The 25522-nt window shown below is 38.8% G+C and overlaps 2 protein-coding genes across 2 annotated transcripts in view; both read left to right on the forward strand.

Moving 5' to 3' along the window:
• The window catches only part of BMAL2 (basic helix-loop-helix ARNT like 2), a 97825-nt gene that overhangs the window by 69139 nt on the left and 3164 nt on the right, over nucleotides 1-25522 (forward strand). Inside the window, exons 8-13 of the mRNA XM_055572590.1 lie at nucleotides 2238-2478; nucleotides 2949-3055; nucleotides 3213-3363; nucleotides 7269-7327; nucleotides 8495-8603; nucleotides 23811-23886. Of these exons, the coding sequence (XP_055428565.1) occupies nucleotides 2238-2478; nucleotides 2949-3055; nucleotides 3213-3363; nucleotides 7269-7327; nucleotides 8495-8603; nucleotides 23811-23886 (743 nt within the window). The remainder of the gene's footprint in view (nucleotides 1-2237; nucleotides 2479-2948; nucleotides 3056-3212; nucleotides 3364-7268; nucleotides 7328-8494; nucleotides 8604-23810; nucleotides 23887-25522) is intronic.
• On the forward strand, nucleotides 10115-11575 carry LOC129646430 (keratin, type I cytoskeletal 18-like). The gene has a single exon (XM_055572578.1). It carries the CDS (start codon nucleotides 10130-10132, stop codon nucleotides 11489-11491), a length of 1362 nt encoding a protein of 453 aa, XP_055428553.1. The 5' UTR covers nucleotides 10115-10129; the 3' UTR covers nucleotides 11492-11575.

Genomic DNA, 25522 nt, shown 5'->3' on the forward strand with positions numbered 1-25522 from the left:
GAAGTGATCAAGACTTGGTTTGGGGTTGAAAGAGATAACAACTTGTAATTTAAGGCATCTGTGGGTCATGGAGAGTGTTGATATCTGTTAGGTGTTGAATACAAGGTCCTTTGGCTCAGATGGGAAATACTCTGCCTGCAATGCAGAAGACCTGGGTTTCATCCCTGGGTCAGGAAGATCCCCTGAAGAAGGGAATAGGTGGCTACCCACTCTAGTATTCTTGCCTGGAGATTTCCATGGACAGAGGAATCTGGAGGGCTTCAGACCACGGAATCACAAAGAGTCAGACATGACTGACCAACTAACACTGTGCAGGGCTTCCAAGAGCTAAACTGTCTGTTCCCTGCTTTATTCTCCAGACACTTCCCCATGACAGAGGTGCCCCAGCCACTTATGACTGCTCCCTCTTGACTCTGTTTGCACTGGCTGTTCCCTATTGGAACACCTTTTTTTACCCCTCCCTCTCCATCACTCAGGCTCCTGTTTGAATACCTGCTCTGACAGCACTCATTTCCATCAGATAACACCAGAACAGTGGTTCAGAGAGGGAGTTTTGGAGGCAGTCTGTCTGGCTGTAAACCCCAGGCTCCACCCTTCCCTGCTGTAACCTTGGCAGTAACTCTCAGTTTCCTAAGATGGTGGGGATAGTATTAGAACCTCTCATAGAACTATTGTTTTTGTTGTTCAGCCACTCAGTCAAGTCCAACTCTTTGTGAGCCTATGGACTGAGGCACTCCAGGCTTCCCTGTCCTTCACTATCTCCCAGAGTTTGATCAGACTCATGTGCATTGAGTCAGTGATGCCAGGCAACCATCTCATTCTCTGTCACCCCCTTCTCTTCCTGCCCTCAATCTTTCCCAGCATCAGCATCTTTTTCAATGAGTTGGCTCTTCACATCAGGTGGCCAAAGTATTGAAACTTCAGCTTCAGCATCAGTCCTTCCAGTGAATATTCAAGGTTGATTGCCTTTAGGATTGACTGGTTTGATCTCCTTGCTGTCCAAGGGACTCCCTAGAGTCTTCAGCACCACAGTTTGAAAGCATCAATTCTTTGGTGCTCAGCCTTCTTTATGGTTCAACTCTCATATCCGTTCATGACTACTAAAAAAACATAGCTTTGGCTAAATGGACCTTTGTTTGCAAAGTGATGTCTCTGCTTTTTAATATGCTGTCTAGGTTGCCATAGCTTTTCTTGGAAGGAGCAAGCGTCTTTTAATTAAGAAGATTAAATGAATTATACCGAGAACTTACAGCATGGCACGTAAAGTGTTCTTTACACCTTCGCTATTACTATTAGTTGCTATTTAATAAGACAGCCCGTATCACCTTCCATCAAAAAATTTTTTTTAAGGATTTGTAATAACAGTCTGAGCAAAAAGTGCCAACTTACAACAGTGACTATTCTGGTCTTTCCTAAATCTTATCACAAACAACTGTTTTTTTTCTCCCCTCTTTTTTACCTTTAAGTTAATTTTTTGTAGATTGCATAATCTGTATACTGCCTATCTTTTATACTGTTACTGTTTTCTTAAGCATTTCCTGATATTTTCACATATGGATTATTTCCAATTTTTAATTTTCCTGGTTGAATCTGTTTAGTGAATGTTTTCTTATGACTTAATTGCTTAAGATTTTTTTTAATTTAGTCAAGTTTTATTTTTATACATTTTATGATGAATTTCTCTGAATGTTCTCTGAAATGTTTCTATAATATAATATGTATCTATTAGCCATTAAAATGCTAACGTAAGAAATTTAAGAATATATCCATGTGTCCTTTAAATTTATGAATATAAATTATAATATACCAAAATTTAAATAAGCTGAAAATAATACTTCCGTAGCAAAGAGCAAGGGGGTATGAAGTTTAACAGTTTTTAACATATAAATCACTGTAATTTAAAAAATTAACTTGGAAATAATGAAATAGGTATGGATCTGTTTAAACTGAAATTAAAAATCCTTTTGATGTAGGACATATAATTTAGTTCTTGAGAAAAATAACCCGTTAGGAATCAAGTTGTTAAGTAAACATGATTGATGCTTTCTTTTTAATGCCAACCTATTCCCTTTTCATATTTAGCATAAAGGCTATTTCATAGCAGAATTATAACTAATATAAATGTCAGTGTAATGAATTTTTTCATAATGATTGAAATGCTATTAAATTTTTTATCTTTTTTTACTTTTATTGCGATATAGTTGACAAATGCTCTTTTTTAAAAACCTTTGAATTAGATCACAGAAAATTCTGTACTATCCACTGCACTGGTTACTTGAGAAGCTGGCCTCCAAATATTGCTGGAATGGAAGAAGAAAGGGACAATAAGAAAGACAGGAGTAATTTCACCTGCCTTGTTGCCGTTGGAAGACTACATCGACATATTGTCCCACAGAACAGTGGCGAGATTAAAGTGAAACCAACTGAATTTATTACCCGTTTTGCAGTTAACGGAAAATTTGTCTATGTTGATCAAAGGTAAACATTTTTTTGCCATACTGATTAGAGTTCAATGGGATATTTAAGGCTACTAAAGATGTGGCTTAGTAGCATGGCTGGATTTTTTTTTTTTTTAGCTTTAGAATAGGAAATAAAGCTTAAATGAAATAAGGATATGGATACATCTATAACCAAATTGTACACTTAAAATATTTCTTAGCCAGTGGTGCAGAAACTGCATGGCCTATGGCCACACTTTTATTGGTGCATGGTGAGAACAGCATACCGTGGATTAGATAGGTGGCCTCTGGAACAGCCTGGTGCCTGGGTGTCCATTCTGCTTTGCAACTCTAATCTGGGTCAAAGGCAGCAAAAGGGAGCCCAGTGAAGCTAAGGGTTAGTCATCTCCTGGTCCACTTCTCTACTGTCCTGATCATGTATGGAAAAACAATCTTCCAGAAGGGGATACATTCACAAATTCTGAACTTTACTTTTAATTTTAAAACTAGGGCAACAGCAATTTTAGGATATCTGCCTCAGGAACTCTTGGGAACTTCTTGTTATGAATATTTTCATCAGGATGACCACAGTAATTTGACTGACAAGCACAAAGCAGGTATGCCTTGAGTGGGGTTGCCTTTTACTATTTGTTTAATTATAGTTTCAACTCTTAATTTTTCATTCCTGTGAAATCTGAACCTTGAGTTAATCCTTAAAAGACTGATTTATACAGTGGTAAACTGTTATGCTGATTATTATCTTTTCTTATTAAGTTCTACAGAGTAAAGAGAAAATATTTACAGATTCATACAAATTCAGAGTGAAAGATGGGTCTTTTGTAACTTTAAAAAGCCAGTGGTTTAGTTTCACAAATCCTTGGACCAAAGAACTGGAATATATTGTGTCTGTCAACACTTTAGTTTTGTAAGTAATACTTTATGTTGTTAAGAACTTTTTATTAATTTCAAATGAGTATCTTTGTTTCCCTCTTTTCATCTTGCTAAATCATTAAAACTATTTGATTCTCTGTCTTTATAACTTGAGGTAATGCCATTTGGAGCAACATAAATAGACCTAGAGATTATCCTACTAAGAGAAGTAAATCAGACAGAGAAAGACAAATACATGATATCACTTACATATATTAATAGAATCTTAAAAAATTATAAATATAGTAGAAACTAAACATTGTAAAGCAATTATACTCCAATTCAAAAATAAATTTTTTTAAAAAAGTTCTCATCACAAGGATAAAAATTGTAACTATGTGTAATGACAGGTGTTAATTAGACTTTTGTGGTGAACACTTTTCAATATATGCAAATATTAAATCATTATCTTGTACACCTGAAACTAATACAATGTTCAGTTCAGTCGCTCAGTCGTGTCCGACTCTTTGCGACCCCGTGAATCGCAGCACGCCAGGCCTCCCTGTCCATCACCAACTCCCGGAGTTCACTCAAACTCATGTCCATCGAGTTGGTGATGCCATCCAGCCATCTCATCTTCTGTCATCCCCTTCTCCTCCTGCCCCCAATCCCTCCCAGCATCAGAGTCTTTTCCAATGAGTCAACTCTTTGCATGAGGTGGCCCAAAGTACTGGAGTTTCAGCTTCAGCATCATTCCTTCCAAAGAAATCCCAGGGCTGATCTCCTTCAGAATGGACTGTTTGGATCTCCTTGCAGTCCAAGGGACTCTCAAGAGTCTTCTCCAACACCACAGTTCAAAAGCAGCAATTCTTCGGCACTCAGCTTTCTTCACAGTCCAACTCTCACATCCATACATGACCACAGGAAAAACCACAGCCTTGGCTAAACGGACCTTTGTTGGCAAAGTAATGTCTCTGCTTTTTAATATGCTATCTAGGTTGGTCATAACTTTCCTTCCAAGGAGTAAGTGTCTTTTAATTTCATGGCTGTAATCACCATCTGCAGTGATTTTGGAGCCCAAAAAAATAAAGTCTGACACTGTTTCCACTGTTTCCTCATCTATTTCCCATGAAGTGATGGGACCAGATGCCATGATCTTCATTTTCTGAATGTTGAGCTTTAAGCCAACTTTTTCACTCTCCCCTTTCACTTTCATCAAGAGGCTTTTTAGTTCCTCTTCACTTTCTGCCATAAGGGTGGTGTCATCTGCATATCTGAGGTTATTGATATTTCTCCCGGCAATCTTGATTCCAGCTTGTGCTTCTTTCAGCCCAGAGTTTCTCTGCAAATTACATAAGCAGGGTAACAATATACAGCCTTGACATACTCCTTTTCCTATTTGGAACCAGTCTGTTGTTCCATGTCCAGTTCTAACTTTTGCTTCCTGACCTGCATATAGGTTTCTCAAGAGGCAGGTCAGGTGGTCTGGTATTCCCATCTCTTTCAGAATTTTCCACAGTTGATTGTGATCCACACAGTTAAAGGCTTTGGCATAGTCAATAAAGCAGAAATAGATGTTTTTCAGGAACTCTCTTGCTTTTTCCATGATCCAGCGGATGTTGGCAATTTGATCTCTGGTTCCTCTGCCTTTTCTAAAACCAGCTTGAACATCAGGAAGTTCATGGTTCATATATTGCTGAAGCCTAGCTTGGAGAATTTTGAGCATTACTTTACTAGCATATGAGATGAGTGCAATTGTGCGGTAGTTTGAGCATTCTTTGGCATGGCCTTTCTTTGGGATTGGAATGAAAACTGACCTTTTCCAGTCCTGTGGCCACTACTGAGTTTTCCAAATTTGGTGGCATATTGAGTACAGCACTTTTACAGCACCATCTTTCAGGATTTGAAATAGCTCAACTGGAATTCCATCACTTCCACTAGCTTTATTCGTAGTGATGCTTTCTAAGGCCCACTTGACTTCACATTCCAGGATATCTGGCTCTAGGTGAGTGATCACACCATTGTGATTATCTTGGTCATTAAGATCTTTTTTGTACAGTTCTTCTGTGTATTCTTGCCACCTCTTCTTAATATCTTCTGCTTCTGTTAGGTCCATACCATTTCTGTGCTTTATGGAGCCCATCTTTGCATGAAATGTTCCCTTGGTATCTCTAATTTTCTTAAAGAGATCTCTAGTCTTTCCCATTCTGTTGCTTTCCTCTATTTCTTTGCATTGATCTCTGAGGAAGGCTTTCTTATCTCTTCTTGCTATTTATTCTTTGGAACTCTGCATTCAGATGCTTATATCTTTCCTTTTCTCCTTTGCTTTTTGCTTCTCTTCTTTTCACAGCTGTTTGTAAGGCTTCCTTAGCCATTTTGCTTTGTATATTTCTTTTCCATGGGGATGGTCTTGATCCCTGTCTCCTGTACAATGTCATGAACCTCAGTCCATAGTTCATCAGGCACTCTATCTAATCAGATCTAGTGTTGTATGTCAATTATATCTCAATAAAAAGTTGAGATTTTTACCCTCCAAAAAATCAATTAATTAAAGAATGACACATATGAACTTACTTACACAACAGAAACAGACTCACATAGAAAATAATCTTATAGTTGCCAAAGAAGAAAGAGGGGGAATAAATTGGGAATTGATGATTAATAGATACAAACTACTATACATAAAATAGATGAACAAGGACCTACTATATCACAGAGAACTATATTCAATATCTCTTAATAATCTATGATATAATGGAAAAGAAACTGAAAAAGAAAATATATATGTGTGTGTAATCACTTCGCTATACACATGAATCATTGTAAATCAACTATACTTCAATTAAAAAAAAACCCATGTGATCCCCTGGCTTTGTAACTTGAGTATATATTTTGAGTAATTCATTCACTGCTCATTGGCATTAGTTCTCAGAATTGAGCTAAAAGCTTGCCCTTTTGTAATAAATTCCTTTTGGCTTGGTATAAAATGTGACAGTAGATGCATTTATTCAGGCAGTTTTTTCCTACCCTTCATGACCTTCTTTTGTCCTTCCAGAAAACACTGTGGATGTGGCTTTAAACTGTTTATAATTGTAAGAAGGCTTCACTAGTGGCTCAGACGGTAAAGAATCCACCTGCAATGTGGCAGACCTGGGTTCGATCCCTGGCTTAGGAAGATCCCCTCGAGGAGGGCATGGCAACCCAGTCCAGCATTCTTGTCTAGAGGATCCCCATGGACAGAGAAGCCTGACAGGCTACAGTCCATGGGGTCGCAAAGACTCTGGTCGGACACAACTGAGAACTAAGCACACAAGCACATAATTGCTAGAAGTCATTTTGGCCTCCACATCAGTTTTTCATGTCCGTCTTCTAAACTTTGGGACCACATATACTTGTGTAAAAATATTTGGCTGAGGGATAAGCAGAAATCCAGACCATTCACTACCTTCAAAGCCCTGGTCTACAGCTATGTCAGCCTAAAGAAAGAGCCAGCTTTTCTTGATATGCTCAATATGCTAGCATGGCCCCATTCCACGTATTATTTTTCTATGTTCTATTTGAAATTGCTATAAGGTTTCATCAATCCAATTCTATTTCCTTATCTAAAATATTTAGTTTTTTTAAAATAGCCCCTCCAATTCTTAGTACCTACAGTAAGTACTAATTACCCATCCTGATAATTCTATTACTCATTCCAACAATTCTTGCCTACTTATCATTAGACTATGAACTGAGAATTTGTATCTGTGAGAACATATACATTACAGGGTAATATGGCATCTGGCAAAAGCCCTGGTACTTAGCACATCAATACCTCGGCATTGGTGGTGACATTAACAATATGCATATAAAACACTAGTGGGTCAAGAACTGACCATTCAGATACACAGAGCTTAATGTAGTTGCTTTAACATTTTTCTTCACCTTAAAAAAATCACCTATGGTATTTCTGAATTCTAGGGGACATAGTGATGCTGAAGAAACATCATTGCTTCCTTGCAGCTCTCAGTCATCAGAAGGTAAGCTTAGTTTTAGGTGTGAAGACTTATTACTAAGAAAGTTATCATCTTTATCTGTCTTGGAGAGGGAAAAATTTCTAAGTGAACTTGAAAAGATTTCAGTGGGTTGAGTTATCCTCCTCAGAATTCCCACAGTACTTTGGTCACACTTCTGTTATAATCTTATATTGTATTGCAATAAGTTGTTCACTCAACTGGTGCACTGCTAGACTGTAAGAGCAGAAATGGTGTTCTACTTATTATCAACCACCAGCTGCTAGCATAGTTCCTTGTATATTAGAGCGCTCAAATGTCTGTTGGTCAAATTTATGAAAAGCACCAAGGGGAAGTTATCATAGCTGTTCATCACAGGAATATATTATTTGCATTAAGAAAAATCAACATATTAGGAAATATTAAAAGCAGAGTCATATTCAGCCATAAAAAAGAATGAAATATTGCCATTTGCAGCAATATGGATGGACCTACAGCTTGTCATACTAAGTGAAGTAAGTCAGAGAAAGACAAATATGATATCACTTATAGGTGGGATCTAAAAAAAATAATACACATAAATATATTTACAAAAGAGAAATAGACTCACAGACATAGAAAACAAATTTATGGTTACCACAGGGGAAATAGCGGGTTTGAGAGGGATAAATTAGGAGTATGGGATTAACAGATACACACACCTATATGTAAAATAATAAGAATTTCATATATAGCACAGGGAACTATAGTCAATATCTTGTAATAACCTATAATGGAGAGAATCTGAAAAAGAATGTATATACACATATATATGTACAACTGAATCACTTTGCTGTACATCTGGAACTAACAATAATATAAATCAACTATACCTCAATAAAATAAAAAAAATAATATTGCTCTGCCTTTAGTGTGGAGGTTAAAGTGTGAAGAACTGTCTATACTCAAGGGTTACAGGTCATGATGGACCCCTCAATGACTTCCCACATACTTGATTCACATCAGTCTTTATAAGCGTCTTAAACCATTATGAGAATGTTTGTAAGGTAAGCATGAATGTTTCTAACATTTTAGGATGCAGCTGGTTTGTTTCTCTTAAAGAGGGAAATAGGAAATATATTTGAATTGAAAAAATATATTGACCAAGTTATATACTTTTTAAAGTCCTCAGTTGAATCTTTTGCTATGATTTAGGATCCTCTAGACAGTCTTTTATTAGTGTGCCTGGGACGTCTACGGAAATGTTACTCGGTGCTGGTAGTATCGGAACAGATGTTGGAAGTGAACTTCTGGACTTACAAAGGTAATGTTTGATTACTGTAAATACTTTCACAAGTAGAATCATCATCTTATTAACCATACAAATATTAAAAAATCAATAGGTTTCCTGTATGCAAACAGTAACCAGTTTAATAACATAATGGAAGAGATCACTTTTATAGTAGCAACTTAATTTGTAAAGTCCTTCCTAAACATCGCACAGAACCTGGAATTCATTAAGATAAAAATGGATAAATTTAATTGTATAAAAACTCAAACATAACTATAACCATTGTAATTAACAAGGTTAAAAGACAAATTATAAGCCATAGAAAATGTGTGTATTACATAGGATAAAATACACTAATTATCTTAATATATGAAACTTTTGACTGTGTGGATCACAACAAACTGGAAAATTCTTAAAGAGATGGGAATACCAGACCACCTGACCTGCCTCCTAGGAAATCTGTATGCAGGTCAGGAAGCAACAGTTAGAACTGGACATGGAACAGCAGACTGGTTCCAAATTGGGAAAGAAGTACATCAAGGCTGTATATTGTCACCCTGCTTATTTAACTTACATGCAGAGTACATCATGAGAAATGCTGGACTGGAAGAAGCACAAGCTGGAATCAAGATTGCCAGGAGAGATATTAATAAGCTCAGATATGCAGATGACACCACCCTTATGGCAGAAAGTGAAGAGGAACTAAAAAGCCTCTTGATGAAAGTGAAAGAGGAGAGTGAAAAAGTTGGCTTAAAGCTCAACACTGCAGATGGTGACTACAGCCATGAAATTAAAAGATGCTTGCTCCTTGTAAGAAAAGCTATGACCAACCTAGACAGCATATTTTGAGCATTACTTTACTAGCGTGTGAGATGAGTGCAATTGTGCAGTAGTTTGAGCATTCTTTGGCATTGCCTTTCTTTGGGACTGGGATGAAAACTGACCTTTTCCAGTCCTGTGGCCACTACTGAGTTTTCCAAATTTGCTGGCATATTGAGTGCAGCACTTTCACAGCATCATCTTTCAGGATTTGAAATAGCTCAACTGGAATTCCATCACCTCCACTAGTTTTGTTCGTAGTGATGCTTTCTAAGGCCCACTTGACTTCACATTCCAGGATATCTGGCTCTAGGTGAGTGATCACACCATTGTGATTATCTGGGTTGTGAAGATCTTTTTTGTATAGTTCTTCTGTGTATTCTTGCCACCTCTTCTTAATATCTTCTGCTTCTGTTAGGTCCATACCATTTCTGTGCTTTATGGAGCCCATCTTTGCATGAAATGTTCCCTTGGTATCTCTGATTTTCTTGAAGAGATCTCTAGTCTTTCCCATTCTGTTGTTTTCCTCTATTTCTTTGCATTGATGGCTGAGGAAGGCTTTCTTATGTCTTCTTGCTATTCTTTGGAACTCTGCATTCAAATGGGAATATCTTTCCTTTTCTCCTTTGCTTTTCACTTCTCTTCTTTTCACAGCTATTAGTAAGGCCTCCCCAGATATCCATTTTTCTTTTTTGCATTTCTTTTCCATGGAGATGGTCTTGATCCCTGTTTCCTGTACAATGTTAAGAACCTCCATCCAGACGACCCAGCACCTGAGTCCTGGCCTCGCTCTTTCCTCGCGAACAAGCATCATGAGCTTCAGCACCCAATCCACCTTCTCCAACTACCGGTCCCTGGGCTCCGTGCAGTCGTCGGGCCACCGGGTCCGACCGGTCAGCAGCGCGGCCAGCGTCTATGCAGGCGCCGGGGGCTCGGGCTCCCGGATCTCCGTGTCCCGCACCACCAGCGTCCGGGGCGGCTGGGGGTCCGGGAACCTGGGCGCCGGGATGGCCGGGGGTTTGGTGGGTGTAGGGGGCATCCAGGGCGAGAAGGAGACCATGCAAGACCTGAATGACCGCCTGGCCTCCTACCTGGAGAAGGTGAGGAGCCTGGAGGCAGATAACCGGAGACTGGAGAGCAAAATCCGGGAACACTTGGAGAAGAAGGGACCCCAGGTCAGAGACTGGGGGCATTACCTGAAGATCATCGAGGACCTGAGGGCTCAGATTTTTGCAAATTCTGTGGACAACGCCCGCATCGTTCTGCAGATTGATAATGCCCGTCTTGCTGCTGATGACTTCAGAGTCAAGTATGAGACAGAGCTGGCCATGCGCCAGTCTGTGGAGAGTGACATACACGGGCTCCGCAAGGTCATCGATGACACCAATGTCACCCGGCTGCAGCTGGAGACTGAGATCGAGGCTCTCAAGGAGGAGCTGCTTTTCATGAAGAAGAACCATGAGGAGGAAGTAAAGGGTCTACAAAACCAGATTGCCAACTCTGGGCTGACCGTGGAGTTGAATGCCCCCAAACCTCAGGACCTTAGCAAGATCATGGCAGACATCCGGGCCCAGTATGACGAGCTGGCTCAGAAGAACCGAGAGGAGCTGGACAAGTACTGGTCCCAGCAGATTGAGGAGAGCACCACAGTGGTCACCTCGCAGACCGCTGAGATAGGAGCTGCTGAGATGACCCTCACGGAGCTGAGGCGCACCGTCCAGTCCCTGGAGATCGACCTGGACTCCATGAGAAATCTGAAGGCCAGCTTGGAGAACAGCCTGAGGGAAGTGGAGGCCCGCTACGCCATGCAGATGGAGCAGCTCAACGGAGTCCTCCTGCACCTGGAGTCAGAGCTGGCCCAGACCCGGGCAGAGGGGCAACGCCAGACCCAGGAGTACGAGGCCCTGCTGAATGTCAAAGTCAAGCTGGAGGCTGAGATCAATACCTACCGCCATCTGCTGGAAGATGGGGAGGATTTCAGTCTTGGCGACGCTCTGGACAGCAGCAACTCCAGGCAAACCATCCAGAAGACCACCACCCTCAGGCTCGTGGATGGCAAAGTGGTGTCTGAGACATCAGACACCAAAGTTCTGAGGCACTGAGGCTGCAGAAGCAGGGTCCCCTGGGGAGCAGGAGGTCAATAAAAGTTGAGACGTTATTGCATATCAAAAAAAAAAAAAAAAGAACCTCCATCCATAGTTCATCAGGCACTCTATCTATTAGATCTAATCCCTTAAATCTATTTCTCACTTCCACTGTGTAATCATAAGGGATTTGATTTAGGTCATACCTGAATGGTCTAGTGGTTTTCCCTACTTTCTTCAATTTAAGTCTGAATTTGGCAATAAGGAGTTCATGATCTGAGCCACAGTTAGCTCCCCGTCTTGTTTTTGCTGACTGTATAGAGCTTCTCCATCTTTGGCTGCAAAGAATATAATCAGTCTGATTTTGGTGTTGACCATCTGGTGATGTCCATGTGTAGAGTCTTCTCTTGTGTTGTTGAAAGAGGGTGTTTGCTATAACCAGTGTGTTCTCTTGGCAAAACTCTATTAGCCTTTGCCCTGCTTCATTCCATATTCCAAGGCCAAATTTGCCTGTTACTCCAGTTGTTTCTTGACTTCCTACTTTTGCAATCCATGCATGTAAGAAGACTCTTGTGAGTCCCTTGGACTGCAAGGAGATCCAACCAGTCAATCCTAAAGGAGATCAATCCTGGGTGTTCATTGGAAGGACTGATGCTGAGGCTGAAACTCCAATACTTTGGCCACCTCATGCAAAGAGTTGACTCATTGGAAAAGACCCTGATGCTGGGAGGGATTGGGGGTGGGAGAAGAAGGGGACAACAGAGGATGAGATGGCTGGATGGCATCACCTACTCGATGCACATGAGTTTGGGTGAACTCCGGGAGTTGGTGATGGACAGGGAGGCCTCGTGTGGTGCGATTCATGGGGTCGCAAAGAGTCGGACAAGACTGAGCGACTGAACTGAACTGAACTGAGACAGCATATTAAAAAGCAGAGACATTACTTTGCCAACAAAGGTCCCTCTAGTCAAAGCTATGGTTTTTCCAGTAGTCATGTATGGACGTGAAAGTTGGACTATAAAGAAAGCTGAATGCCAAAGAATTGATGCTTTTGAACTGTGGTGTTGGAGAAGACTCTTGAGAGTCTCTTGGACTGCAAGGAGATCCAACCAGTCAATCCTAAAGGAAATCCACCCTGAATATTCATTGGAAGGACTGATGCTGAAGCTGAAACTCCAATACTTTGGCCACCTGATGTGAAGAACTGACTCATTGGAAAAGACCCTGATGCTGGGAAAGATTGAAGGCAGGATAAGGGGATGACAGAGGATGAAATGGTTGCATGGCATCACCAGCTCGATGGATATGAATTTGAGTAAACTCTGGGAGGTGGTGATGGACAGGGAGGCCTAACGTGCTGCAGTCCATGGGGTCACAAAGAATTGGACATGACTGAGTGACTGAACTGAACTGATGAAGAATTTTATAGTATAAAGTTATTGAATGTTATATTAAAGTTTATGTATCATGAATTTTATATATAAAACTTTATGGGTAGTATAAAGAATACTGTTGTAAAGGAAGTTTTAAAAATAGCTCAATATTAAAAAAAAAAAAAGTTGGAGAGTAGACTTGGAAAAAAAAATGGCCAAGAAACTTTAAAAATTGCTCAACCCCACTCATAGTTAAAAAAAAAATAAATAAAAAAAATATATATATACACACATATATATACATACACATATATATACATACATATATATATACATACATATATATATACACAAAATTAAATGATAATAAGATACTCATTTTCATTTAGGAGATTGTCAAAAGTTTGCAAGTTTGATAATATTGGTGAGAGTGCAAGGAAACAGTCACACTGTCCATGGGAGCATAAATTAGTGAAGGCTCTTGGAGGGTAATTTAATAATACCCATCAAAAATGTAGTTGTATATAATCATAGACTCAACAACCCTACCTCAGAAGCAAATATTCTTTTACAACTGCAGAAAGATCCATGAATAAGACTGTTCCTTGCTGCACTTGTCTACAGTCGGGATTTAAATATTTATCATAACCACAACTTATTATGGTTTATCCATACAATGTTATACTTTGCAAGAGTTAAATATTAGGTAGCTCTATCTATGCTAATATGGAAAGAACTTTATATGGTTAATAGGAAAAAAGCACAGAAATAGAACAAAAGAGTAGTATTATGGGCTTCCCTGGTGGCTCAGACAGTAAAACATCTGCCTGCAATGCAGGAGACCCGGGTTCGATCTCTGGGTCAGGAAGATCCCCTGGAGAAGGAAATGGCAACCCATTCCAGTTCTCTTGCCTGGAAAATTCCATGGACAGAGGAGCCTGTTAGGCAACAGTCCATGGAATTGCAAAGAATCAGACACAACTGAGCAGCTTCACTTTCACTTTCATAAGGAAGAAAAGATATGTGTGGATATATGTGAATATGCATATATGCAGGCCCATAATTACTCATCTAAAACCCTTTAGGCAGGTTTTCGATAAATTTTGAACTCAGAATTTCCTTAGATTTTAGAAAAATAATGTTTTAGAATTTAAGTTTTTTAGAGGTAGGTATAATACCCCCAGAAAACAGTTATATCATGGGCTGCTGCTAAGTCACTTCAGTCGTGTCCGACTCTGTGTGACCCCAGAGATGGCAGCCCACCAGGCTCCCCCGTCCCTGGGATTCTCCAGGCAAGAACACTGGAGTGGGTTGCCATTTCCTTCTCCAATGCATGAAAATGGAAAGTGAAAGTGAAGTCGCTCAGTCATGTCCGACTCTCAGTGACCCCATGGACTGCAGCCCACCAGGCTCCTCCGTCCATGGGATTTTCCAGGCAAGAGTACTGGAGTGGGTTGCCATTGCCTTCTCCGATATCATGGGCAGTACTGCATAATAATTAAATCAGTATTTCTCCAGTGATAAGTATTTACAGATTAAGTGGTGAAGTGTGTAGGAGGAAAGGAGAGTATGAGTTTGGGTTAAATACATTTAACAAGATTAGGAAAGGACAGTTTTTTTTTAATTAATTTATTTTTAAATGAAACAAGGATGAATATTTTTAATGACAAAAGATACAATTCACAAAGAAAATAGACATCATAAATCATTAGGCATCTAACAACAAGAAACAAAGAACATAAAGCAAAAATCAGAAGAAAAAGATATATAATCGGCAGCTGCAGCTGCCCATGTTGCTTCCCTGATACATGGTTGTGGGTGCTCCGGACTTGGCGCCTCTGGGGGGAGTGGCCAATGGGCCTGCATCTCAAGTCTGTGGGGTTTGAGGCTGGGCTGCTGTGGCCGCCTCCTTCTGATGCCTGGGCCACCCTGATAAGCAAGGCTAGGGCAAAGCAGGTTGACCAGCACACATCTGGAGATCTCCCTGGCTGGGGAGGATGGGAGGATGCTGAGGGGATCATGTTCAGGAGGAAACTCCACCTCTCCACCACTGAACGTGTCATCAAAGAGATCAAGCCCTGAGCCTTTGGAGTGGGAGCACTGACTCCAAGACCCAAACTACCAGAGAATTAACCCTAGGGAGTATCAAATAGTGAGAACTCACACAAAGGAAACCACTTGAATACAAGACCCACTACCACCCTGTGCAGGACGCCTCATCTAAACAATAAACAAAGCAAAAACACAAACCCAATCATCAGCAGACAGGATCACCACCTCACTCAGCCTTGCCCATCAGAGGAAAAACAAACAAACAAACAAACAAGCAAACAAACAAAAACTCAGCACAAATCTCACCCTATACGAAGCTTACGCAAACTACTGGACCAAACTTACCAGGGCCAAAAGGAAGAAAGAATTCAACCTTGAAGACTGGAAAAAGGAGTCCTCAAACACAGTAAGTTAAAAAAAAGATAATGGAAAGGCAGAAAAATATTACACAAATGAAGGAACAAACTAGAAACACAGAAGTCCAAATATTTGAAGAGGAAATAGGCAAACTACCTGAAAAAGAATTCAGAATAATGATAGTAAAGATGATCAAAAACCTTGAAAACAAAATGGAGAAAATGCAAGAATCAACAAAGACCTAGAAGAATTAAAGAATAAACATACAGAGACAAACAATTACTGAAATTAAAAAATACTCTAGAATGGACCAGTAGCAGAATATCTGAAGCAGAAAAATGAATCAGTGAGCTGGAAGATAAAATGGAGGAAATAACTTTTGAAGAGCAGAATAAAGTAAAAAGAATGAAAAGAATTGAGGATAGTCTCAGAGACATCTGGGACAATATCAAACACACCAACATTAGAATAATAGGGGTCCCAGAAGAAGAAGAGAAAAAGAAGGGATATAAGAAAATGTTTGAAGAGATTATAGTTGAAAATTTCCCCAACATGGAAAAGAAAATGGTCAATCAAGTCCAAGAGACACACAGAGTCCCATACGGGATAAACCCAAGAGGAAATACACCACAACACATACTAAAACAGACAAAGACTAAACACACAAAGAAAGAATATTAAAAGCAGCAAGGGAAAAGCAACAAGTAACATACGAGGGAAATCCCATATGCTTAACAGCTGATTTTTCAGCAGAAACTGCAGGCCAGAAGGGAATGGCAGGATATATTTAAAGTACTGAAAGGGGAAAATCTACAACCAAGATTACTGTACCCATCAAGGACCTCATTCAAAATTGATGGAGAAATCAAAAGCTTTTCAGACAAGCAAAAGTTGAGAGAATTCAGTACCACCAAACCAGCTTTACAACAAATGTTAAATGGACTTACATAATCAAGAAATAAAAGAGAAGAGAAAGATCTATGGAAACAAACCCCAAACAATTAAGAAAATGGCAATAGGAACATATATATCAGATCAGATCAGATCAGTCGCTCAGTCGTGTCCGACTCTTTGCAACCCCATGAATCATAGCACGCCAGGCCTCCCTGTCCATCACCAACTCCCGGAGTTCACTGAGACTCACATCCATCAAGTCAGTGATGCCATCCAGCCATCTCATCCTCTGTCGTCCCCTTCTCCTCCTGCCCCCAATCCCTCCCAGCATCAGAGTCTTTTCCAATGAGTCAACTCTTCGCATGAGGTGGCCAAAGTACTGGAGTTTCAGCTTTAGCATCATTCCTTCCAAAGAAATCCCAGGGCTGATCTCCTTCAGAATGGAGTGGTTGGATCTCCTTGCAGTCCAAGGGACTCTCAAGAGTCTTCTCCAACACTACAGTTCAAAAGCATCAATTCTTTGGTGCTCAGCCTTCTTCACAGTCCAACTCTCACATCCATACATGACCACAGGAAAAACCATAGCCTTGACTGGACGAACCTTTGTTGGCAAAGTAATGTCTCTGCTTTTGAATATGCTATCTAGGTTGGTCATAACTTTCCTTCCAAGGAGTAAGTGTCTTTTAATTTCATGGCTGCAGTCACCATCTGTAGTGATTTTGGAGCCCAAAAAAATAAAGTCTGACACTGTTTCCACTGTTTCCCCATCTATTTCCCATGAAGTGATGGGACCGGATGCCATAATCTTCTTTTTCTGAATGTTGAGCTTTAAGCCAACATTTTCACTCTCCACTTTCACTTTAATCAATAGGCTTTTGAGTTCCTCTTCACTTTCTGCCATAAGGGTGGTGTCATCCGCATATCTGAGGTTATTGATATTTCTCCCAGCAATCTTGATTCCAGTTTGTGTTTCTTCCAGTCCAGTGTTTCTCATGATGTACTCTGCATATAAGTTAAATAAGCAGGGTGACAATATACAGCCTTGACAAACTCCTTTTCCTATTTGGAACCAGTCTGTTGTTCCATGTCCAGTTCTAACTGTTGCTTCCTGACCTGCATACAAATTTCTCAAGAGGCAGATCAGGTGGTCTGGTATTCCCATCTCTTTCAGAATTTTCCACAATTTATTGTGATCCACACATTCAAAGGCTTTGGCATAGTCAATAAAGCAGAAATAGATGTTTTTCTGGAACTCTCTTGATTTTTCTATGATCCAGTAGATGTTGGGAATTTGATCTCTAGTTCCTCTACCTTTTCTAAAACCAGCTTGAACATCAGGAAGTTCACGGTTCACATATTGCTGAAGCCTGGCTTGGAGAATTTTGAGCATTACTTTACTAGCGTGTGAGATGAGTGCAATTGTGTGGTAGTTTGAGCATTCTTTGGCATTGCCTTTCTTTGGGATTGGAATGAAAACTGACCTTTTCCAGTCCTGTGGCCACTGCTGAGTTTTCCAAATTTGCTGGCATATTAAGTGCAGCACTTTCACAGCATCATCTTTTAGGATTTGGAATAGTTCAACTGGAATTCCATCACCTCCACTATCTTTGTTCGTAGTGATGCTTTCTAAGGCCCACTTGACTTCACATTCCAGGATGTCTGGCTCTAGGTCAGTGATCACACCATTGTGATTATCTGGGTCGTGAAGATCTTTTTTGTACAGTTCTTCTGTGTATTCTTGCCATCTCTTCTTAATATCTTCTGCTTCTGATAGGTCCATACCATTTCTGTCCTTTATCGAGCTCATCTTTGCATGAAATGTTCCTTTGGTATCTCTGATATTCTTGAAGAGATCCCATTCTGTTGCTTTTCCCATTCTGTTGCTTTCCTCTATTTCTTTGCATTGATCGCTGAAGACGGCTTTCTTATGTCTTCTTGCTATTCTTTGGAACTCTGCATTCAGATGCTTATATCTTCCCTTTTCTCCTTTGCTTTTCACTTCTCTTCTTTTCACAGCTATTTGTAAGGCCTCCCCAGACAGCCATTTTGCTTTTTTGCATTTCTTTTCTATGGGAATGGTCTTGATCCCTGTCTCCTGTACAATGTCACGAACCTCATTTCGTAGTTCATCAGGCACTCTATCTATCAGATCTAGGCCCTTAAATCTATTTCTCACTTCCACTGTATAATCATAAGGGATTTGATTTAGGTCATACCTGAATGGTCTAGTGGTTTTCCCTACTTTCTTCAATTTAAGTCTGAATTTGGCAATAAGGAGTTCATGGTCTGAGCCACAGTCAGCTCCTGGTCTTGTTTTTGCTGACTGTATACAGCTTCTCCATCTTTGGCTGCAAAGAATATAATCAATCTGATTTCGGTGTTCACCATCTGGTGATGTCCATGTATAGAGTCTTCTCTTGTATTGTTGGAAGAGGGTGTTTGTTATAACCAGTGCATTTTCTTGGCAAAATTCTATTAGTCTTTGCCCTGCTTCATTCCGTATTCCAAGGCCAAATTTGCCTGTTACTCCAGATGTTTCTTGACTTCCTACTTTTGCCTTCCAGTCCCCTATAATGAAAAGGACATCTTTTTTGGGTGTTAGTTGTAAAAGGTCTTGTAGGTCTTCATAGAACCATTCAACTTCAGCGTCTTCAGTGTTACTGTTTGGGGCATAGACTTGGATTACTGTGATATTGAATGGTTTGCCTTGGAAACGAACAGAGATTATTCTGTTGTTTTTGAGATTGCATCCAAGTACTGCATTTCAGACTCTTTTGTTGACCATTATGGCCACTCCATTTCTTCTGAGGGATTCCTGCCCACAGTATAATTACTTTAAATGTAAGTGGATTAAATGCTCCAACCAAAAGTCACAGACTGGCTGAGTAGATACAAAAACAAAACCCATATATATGCTGTCTACAAGAAATCCACTTCAGACCTAAAGACATATATAGACTGAAAGTTAGAGGATGGAAAAATATATTCCATGCAAATGGGAAGCAAAAGAAAGCTGGAGTAGCAACCCTAATATCAGACAAAATAGACCTTAAAATAAAGATTACAAGAGATAAGGAAGGACACTACATAATGATCAAGGGATCAATCCAAGAGGAAGACATAACAATTGTAAATATCTATGCACCTATATCCTCAACAAAATTTTAGCAAACAGAATTCTGCAACACATCAAAAAGCTCATACACCATAATCAAGTTGGGTTTATTCCAGGGATGCAAGGATTTCTTCAATATATTCCAATCAATCAATGTTAACATTAGTAACACTATATTAACAAATTGAAAGATAAAAACCATATGATAACCTCAATAGATGTAGAAAAAGCCTTTGACAAAATTCAGCACCCATTTATGATTAAAACTCTCCCCAAAAAATGGGCATAGAAGGAACCTACCTCAACACAGTAAAGGCCATATATGATAAGCCTACAGCAAACATTATTCTCAATGGTGAAAAACTGAAAGCATTCCCCCTAAGATCAGGAACAAGACAAGGGTGTCCACTTTCACCTCTATTATTCAACATTTTTCTGGAAGTACTAGCTACAGCAATCAGAGAAGAAAAAGAAATAAATCCAGATGGGAAAAGAAGGAAAGGTCTCACTGTTTGCAGTTGACATGAAATGGTACATAGAAAACCCTAAAGATAGTATCAGAAAATTACTAGAGTTAATTAATGAATTTAGAAAAGTTGCAGGAACAAAATCAATACACAGATATCACTTGAATTTCTATATACTAACAATGAAAAATCAGAAAGAGAAATTAAGGAATAAATCCCATTCACCATTGCAAACAAACAAAGAATTAAATATCTAAGAATAAACTTACCTAGGAAGACAAAAGAACTGTACATAGAAAATTATAAGACACTGATGAAAGAAATCAAAGATGACATAAACAGATGGAGAGATATTCCATGTTCCTGGGCAGGAAGAATCAATATTGTGAAAATGACTACACTACCAAACACAATCTACAGATTCAGTGTGATCCCTATCAAATTACCAATGGCATTTTTCACAGAACTAGAACACAAAATTTCACAATTCATATGGAAACACAAAAGACCCCAAATAGCCAAAGCAGTCTTGAGAAAGAAGAATGGAGCTGGAGGAATCAACCTTCCTGACTTCAGATTATACTATTAAGCAACAGTCATCAAAACAGTATGGTACTGGCACAAAAACAGAAATATAGACCAATGGAACAAGATAGAAAGCCCAGAAATAAACCCATGCACCTATGGGTACCTTCCTTTTGACAAAGGCAAGAATATACAATGGGGCAAAGTCAGCCTCTTCAATCAATGGTGCTGGGAAAACTGGACAGCTACATGTAAACAAATGAAATTAGAATACTTCCTAACATGATACACAAAGATAAACTCAAAATGAGTTAAACATCTAAATGTAAGACCAGAAACTATAAAACTCTTAGAGGAAAACATAGGCAGAACACTCGATAACATAAATCAAAGCAAGATCCTCTATGACCCACCTCCTAGACTAATGGAAATAAAAACAAAAGTAAACAGGTGGGACCTGATTAAACTTAAAAGCTTTTGCACGGCAAAGGAAACCATAAGCAAGGTGAAAAGACAACCCTCAGAATGGGAGAAAATAATAGGAAATGAAACAACTGACAAAGGATTAATTTCCAAAATATACAAAGCAGCTCATACAACTCAATACCGGAAAAACAACCCAATCAAAAAGTGGGGAAAAGACCTAAACAGACATTTCTCCAAAGGAGACATACAGATGGCTAACAAACACATGAAAAGATGCTCAACATTGCTCATTATTAGAGAAATGCAAATCAAAACTATAATGAGATAGCACCTCACACCGGTCAGAATGATCATCATCAAAATGTCTACAAACAACAAATGCTAGAGAGGTGTGGAGAAAAGGGAATGCTCTTGCACTGTTGGTGGGAATGTAAATTGATACAGCCACAGTGGAAGATGGTATGGAGATTCCTTAAAAAACTAGGAATAAAATCACCATATGAACAAGCAATCCCACTCCTAGGCATATACCCTGAGGAAACCAAAATTGAAGAAGACAAATGTATCTCATTGTTCATTGCAGCACTATTTCCAATAGCTAGGACATGGAAGCAACCTAGATGTCCATTGACAGATGAATGGATAAAGAAGTTGTGGCACATATACACAATGGAATATTACTCAGCCATAAAGGGAATGCTTTTGAGTCAGTTCTAATGAGGTGGATGAACCTAGAACTTATTATACTGAAGTAAGTCAGAACTTATTCTGAAGTAAGTCAGAAAGAGAAAGATAAATATCATATTCTAATGCATATGTATGGAATCTAGAAAAATGATACTGAAAAATTTATTTACAGGGTGGCAGTGGAGAAACAGACATAGAAAATTAGACTTATGGACATGGAGAGAGGGGAGGAGAGGGTGAGATGTATGGAAAGAGTAACATGGAAACTTACATTACCATATGTAAAATAGATAGCCAACAGGAATTTGTTGTATGGCTCAGGAAACTCAAACAGGGGCTCTGTTATCAACCTAGAGGGGTGGAATGGGGAGGGAAAAGGGAGGGAAGTTCAAAAGGGAGGGGACATATGTATACCTATGGCTGATTCATGTTGAGGTTTGACAGAAAACAACAAAATTCTGTAAAGCAATTATCCTTCAATAAAAAAATAAATAAAAATTTTAAAGATATATAATCATAAAGAAAAAATATAATCATAGTGAGACATATTAACATTTCTCTGAGAATATCTTATCAAATGCAGAAAAAATAGGAATAGGAGCATCTTGAATGATGTTATTAATAATTTACATATAATACATTTATATTTATATTAATTTTACATCCTACACAAAGACATTTAAAATTTTATATCTCATACATTGTTATTAGGTGAGGAAAGGACAATTACTGAAGCTGTTTGGTGGGTATATGAAATTTCTTTATATTATCTGCCTTTATATCTCTTTGGAGTTTTCCATAATAGCTCTAAAATGTATTTCTGAAATGAATTGTAAATATTTGTACTAAGTAGCACAAAGTTCAACCAAGAAAATTACTCTGAGTAGGGTTATAGTCCAACTCCCTTTGTCTGCATGTGGATATCCAGTTTTCTCACATAATTTGCTGAAAAGACTATTCCTTCTCCCATTGAATGGTCTTGGCACCCTTGTTGAAATCATTTTTTGACTGTATATGCTGTAAGGGCAACATAAGGAAAGCAAAAATTGAGCCAGACGTTGCTAGCTGGGAACTATTAGAACGTGCAGGCTGCAGTGTATGGAGTTTTATGTATGGAGGCATCTTGGCCAGTGTATGGCATTGAGTAGGAGAAAGCATGCTGGTTTCAGCAAACAACAAGGAGATTCACTGAGGAAGAAATCAGGCCACTGAGCAATGGAGTTTTAACTCAGTTAAAAGGGACTGCTGCTGCTGCTAAGTCACTTCAGTCGTGTCCGACTCTGTGCGACCCCATAGACGGCAGCCCACCAGGCTCCGCCGTCCCTGGGATTCTCCAGGCAAGAACACTGGAGTGGGTTGCCATTTCCTTCTCCAATGCATGAAAGTGAAAAGTGAAAGTGAAGTCGCTCAGTCGTGTCTGACTCTTAGCGACCCCATGGACTGCAGCCTACCAGGCTCCTTCATCCATGGGATTTTCCAGGCAAGAGTACTGGAGTGGGGTACCATTGCCTTCTCCGTAAAAGGGACTGAGGTGAAGTTAAATAGCAGGGTTTTGCCCAGTAAACTAATATGAAGAAAGCCATATTTCAGAATCTGGTAGTGACATGCATGGTTAGGGGAAGTTAGCTTTTTTCATCTTTAAACAAGGGCTAGAGTGGTTGGTGATTTTAAACCTTGAACCACAGAATGGGCAGTCAGCCAAACTATATACGTTACATTGTGAAAAATCTCCAAGACATGTCACTAATCTTTTCATCTATGTTTCCTACCTAATTCATTTCATTTTTCTGTTTTGATTTCTCCCTCTATAAATTCTTGTCAGCTGCATCCTTGGAAATACACAAGGCCATAAAGTTATGTTTATGCCATTATGTATCACATAATTGAGCATTTAGCAATATATAATATTGTAAGTTTTACATATTAAGTTTTGAAGAGAGTTGTTATCTCCTCAAAAGCCTTATGATCATGTTTTTATCTTCATGTGTTTCATTGATTTTGTACCTGGAGATGACCTATTAGAGGAAAAACATGACGTATTTTCCACTTAAAGAAAAGGTTGCAGAATGTTAGAAAATCTTCTTTACCCTAGTTCTGCTTTTTAGTATCCTGATAAGAACTGATTCTTGATGTCAGTGCCTATTTTGAACTGTGTAATTGTTCCATTACTATGCAAAGTATTGTATTAAGACAGGTAACATGATGTACTTAAGAGCTTTCACCTTGGGGTTTTATGTTTCTGTTTACTATAGTGTTTTCAGCACTCTGTAGTCAAATATATGTCTGGCTCTGAACAAGTCAGTCTAATGATGAAAACCGTTGTGATATTCAGTCTTTATGTTCCTCCCTGTATTTTTATCAGTAGACTGTATTCAGAAGAGAAATTTCCCTAAAATATATATAAATAGATATATAACATGTTTTATGTGTCATTTTTGAAGGTTACAGTCATCTTCATCCCTTGATTCAAGTCCAACAGATTTATTGCAAGATACACACACTCTAAACTGCAGGAATGTAAGTACTATCATAAGTGATAATATTCATGAAATAAATGAATGATAAAATTGGTCCTTGTTGATTATTTCTTTTAAGAAAAGAGGCCATACTGTAAAAAAAAAAAAAAAAGATTTCTTTCCAGAGTTTTTAAGAGGCAGTGTAGAATAGTGGTTAATAGTAAAGTTGCTGGGACCATAATGTCTGGGTCCAAGTTTTGATTCACTTACTGCTGGGATAACCTCCTGTGTGTTTTTTAAACTCGGCACCTCAGCTTCCTCATTTGTAAAACAGGAATTAATAATAGCTCCAGTTTCTTGTAGTGGTGTGTGAATTAAATGATTTAATACACAAAGAAACAAAAAACCTCACAGTTCCTGGGACATAGTATGTGCTCAATAAATAATAGTTGTTATTTTAACAAACTCCAAGTCTATGGATTAAAAGTATTCCTTATGGTCTGGAAGAAAGCTTAATATAAGCTACAAAATAAGTATTACCTACTATTTAATTCAATTGAACAAATAATAGCAATTTTAAATACATACAAAATGTGTGTACTGAGCACTGAATATATGGAAGACCCTCATATAATATAATAAAATATAATATAATCTGTTGTCTGGGATACAACAAAATGCTCTAAAGTAGGTATACTTCCCAGGTGGCGCTGGTGGTAAAGAACCCACCCGTCAACGTAGGAGATGTAAGAGAATCGGATTTCATCCCTGGGTCAGGAAGAGCCCCTGGAGTAGCAAATGGCAACCCACTCCAGGATTCTTGCCTGGGAAATCCCATGGACCTAGGAGCCTGGTGGGCTATGGTCCATGGGGTCGAAAAGAGTCAGACACAACTGAAATGACATAGGACACAGCACATGAGAATATAGGAGAGAAGAGAAATTAAATCTGACCAAGGACAAAAGAGAACCTGAAAATATCTTTTTATATTAACATAGACTTTTGTTCTGGTATTTTCAAATTTTACTCATACATTTAACACCTGTTTATTGGGTATGCATTTTGTGCCAGACTATATACCAGAAACAGGGATTTAAGTCCTTGTAGCACACAAGAATCTCTGAGTAGTGTATGTTATGTAGGCATTATGATAAAGTTTATCAACTGAATCAGGCAATATAGGTAAACAATTTCTTTTGATGAGCTATATTGAACATCAGATTGTTTGGCCTATGTCTGTGTAACACTATTACAACTTTTTGGTAAAAGTCTCTGGTTTAATACATTCCCTATTCCAAAGCAGTATTTCCCATTGTAGCTTTGGATGAGATATAGTTTTACCATCATTTTTAAAATACTGAAATGTGTTTCCTTCTTAATCTAAAACTTTCCCTTATATGTGTAATTGTATACTTTAGTTATGATTATGAATAATGTAGGAGCTTTGGAGTCAGATGGACTGGAGTTAGAATCATGGCTCCAACACTTTAGACAAGATATTAGACTCTTTAGGCCTCAGATTCTTGACCTCACAATATTTATAACATGAAACAAAATTTTATTTGTGGAGTACTAAGCACAGGACACTCAGTAAGTGCAAATTGCCATATTGTTCATGACAGTACACCCACATAGGAAAACTGCTAAGAAATCTTTATTTCATTCAAATAGGAAACTTACTGTTTTTTATTTTGTCG

Source organism: Bubalus kerabau, chromosome 1 (assembly GCF_029407905.1).
Source record: "Bubalus kerabau isolate K-KA32 ecotype Philippines breed swamp buffalo chromosome 1, PCC_UOA_SB_1v2, whole genome shotgun sequence".
NCBI classification, from domain to species: domain Eukaryota; kingdom Metazoa; phylum Chordata; class Mammalia; order Artiodactyla; family Bovidae; genus Bubalus; species Bubalus kerabau.

Bases quoted from the DNA above. Each gene is read 5' to 3' on its own strand.
- LOC129646430 (XM_055572578.1), top strand. From the start codon at position 10,130: ATGTTAAGAACCTCCATCCAGACGACCCAGCACCTGAGTCCTGGCCTC.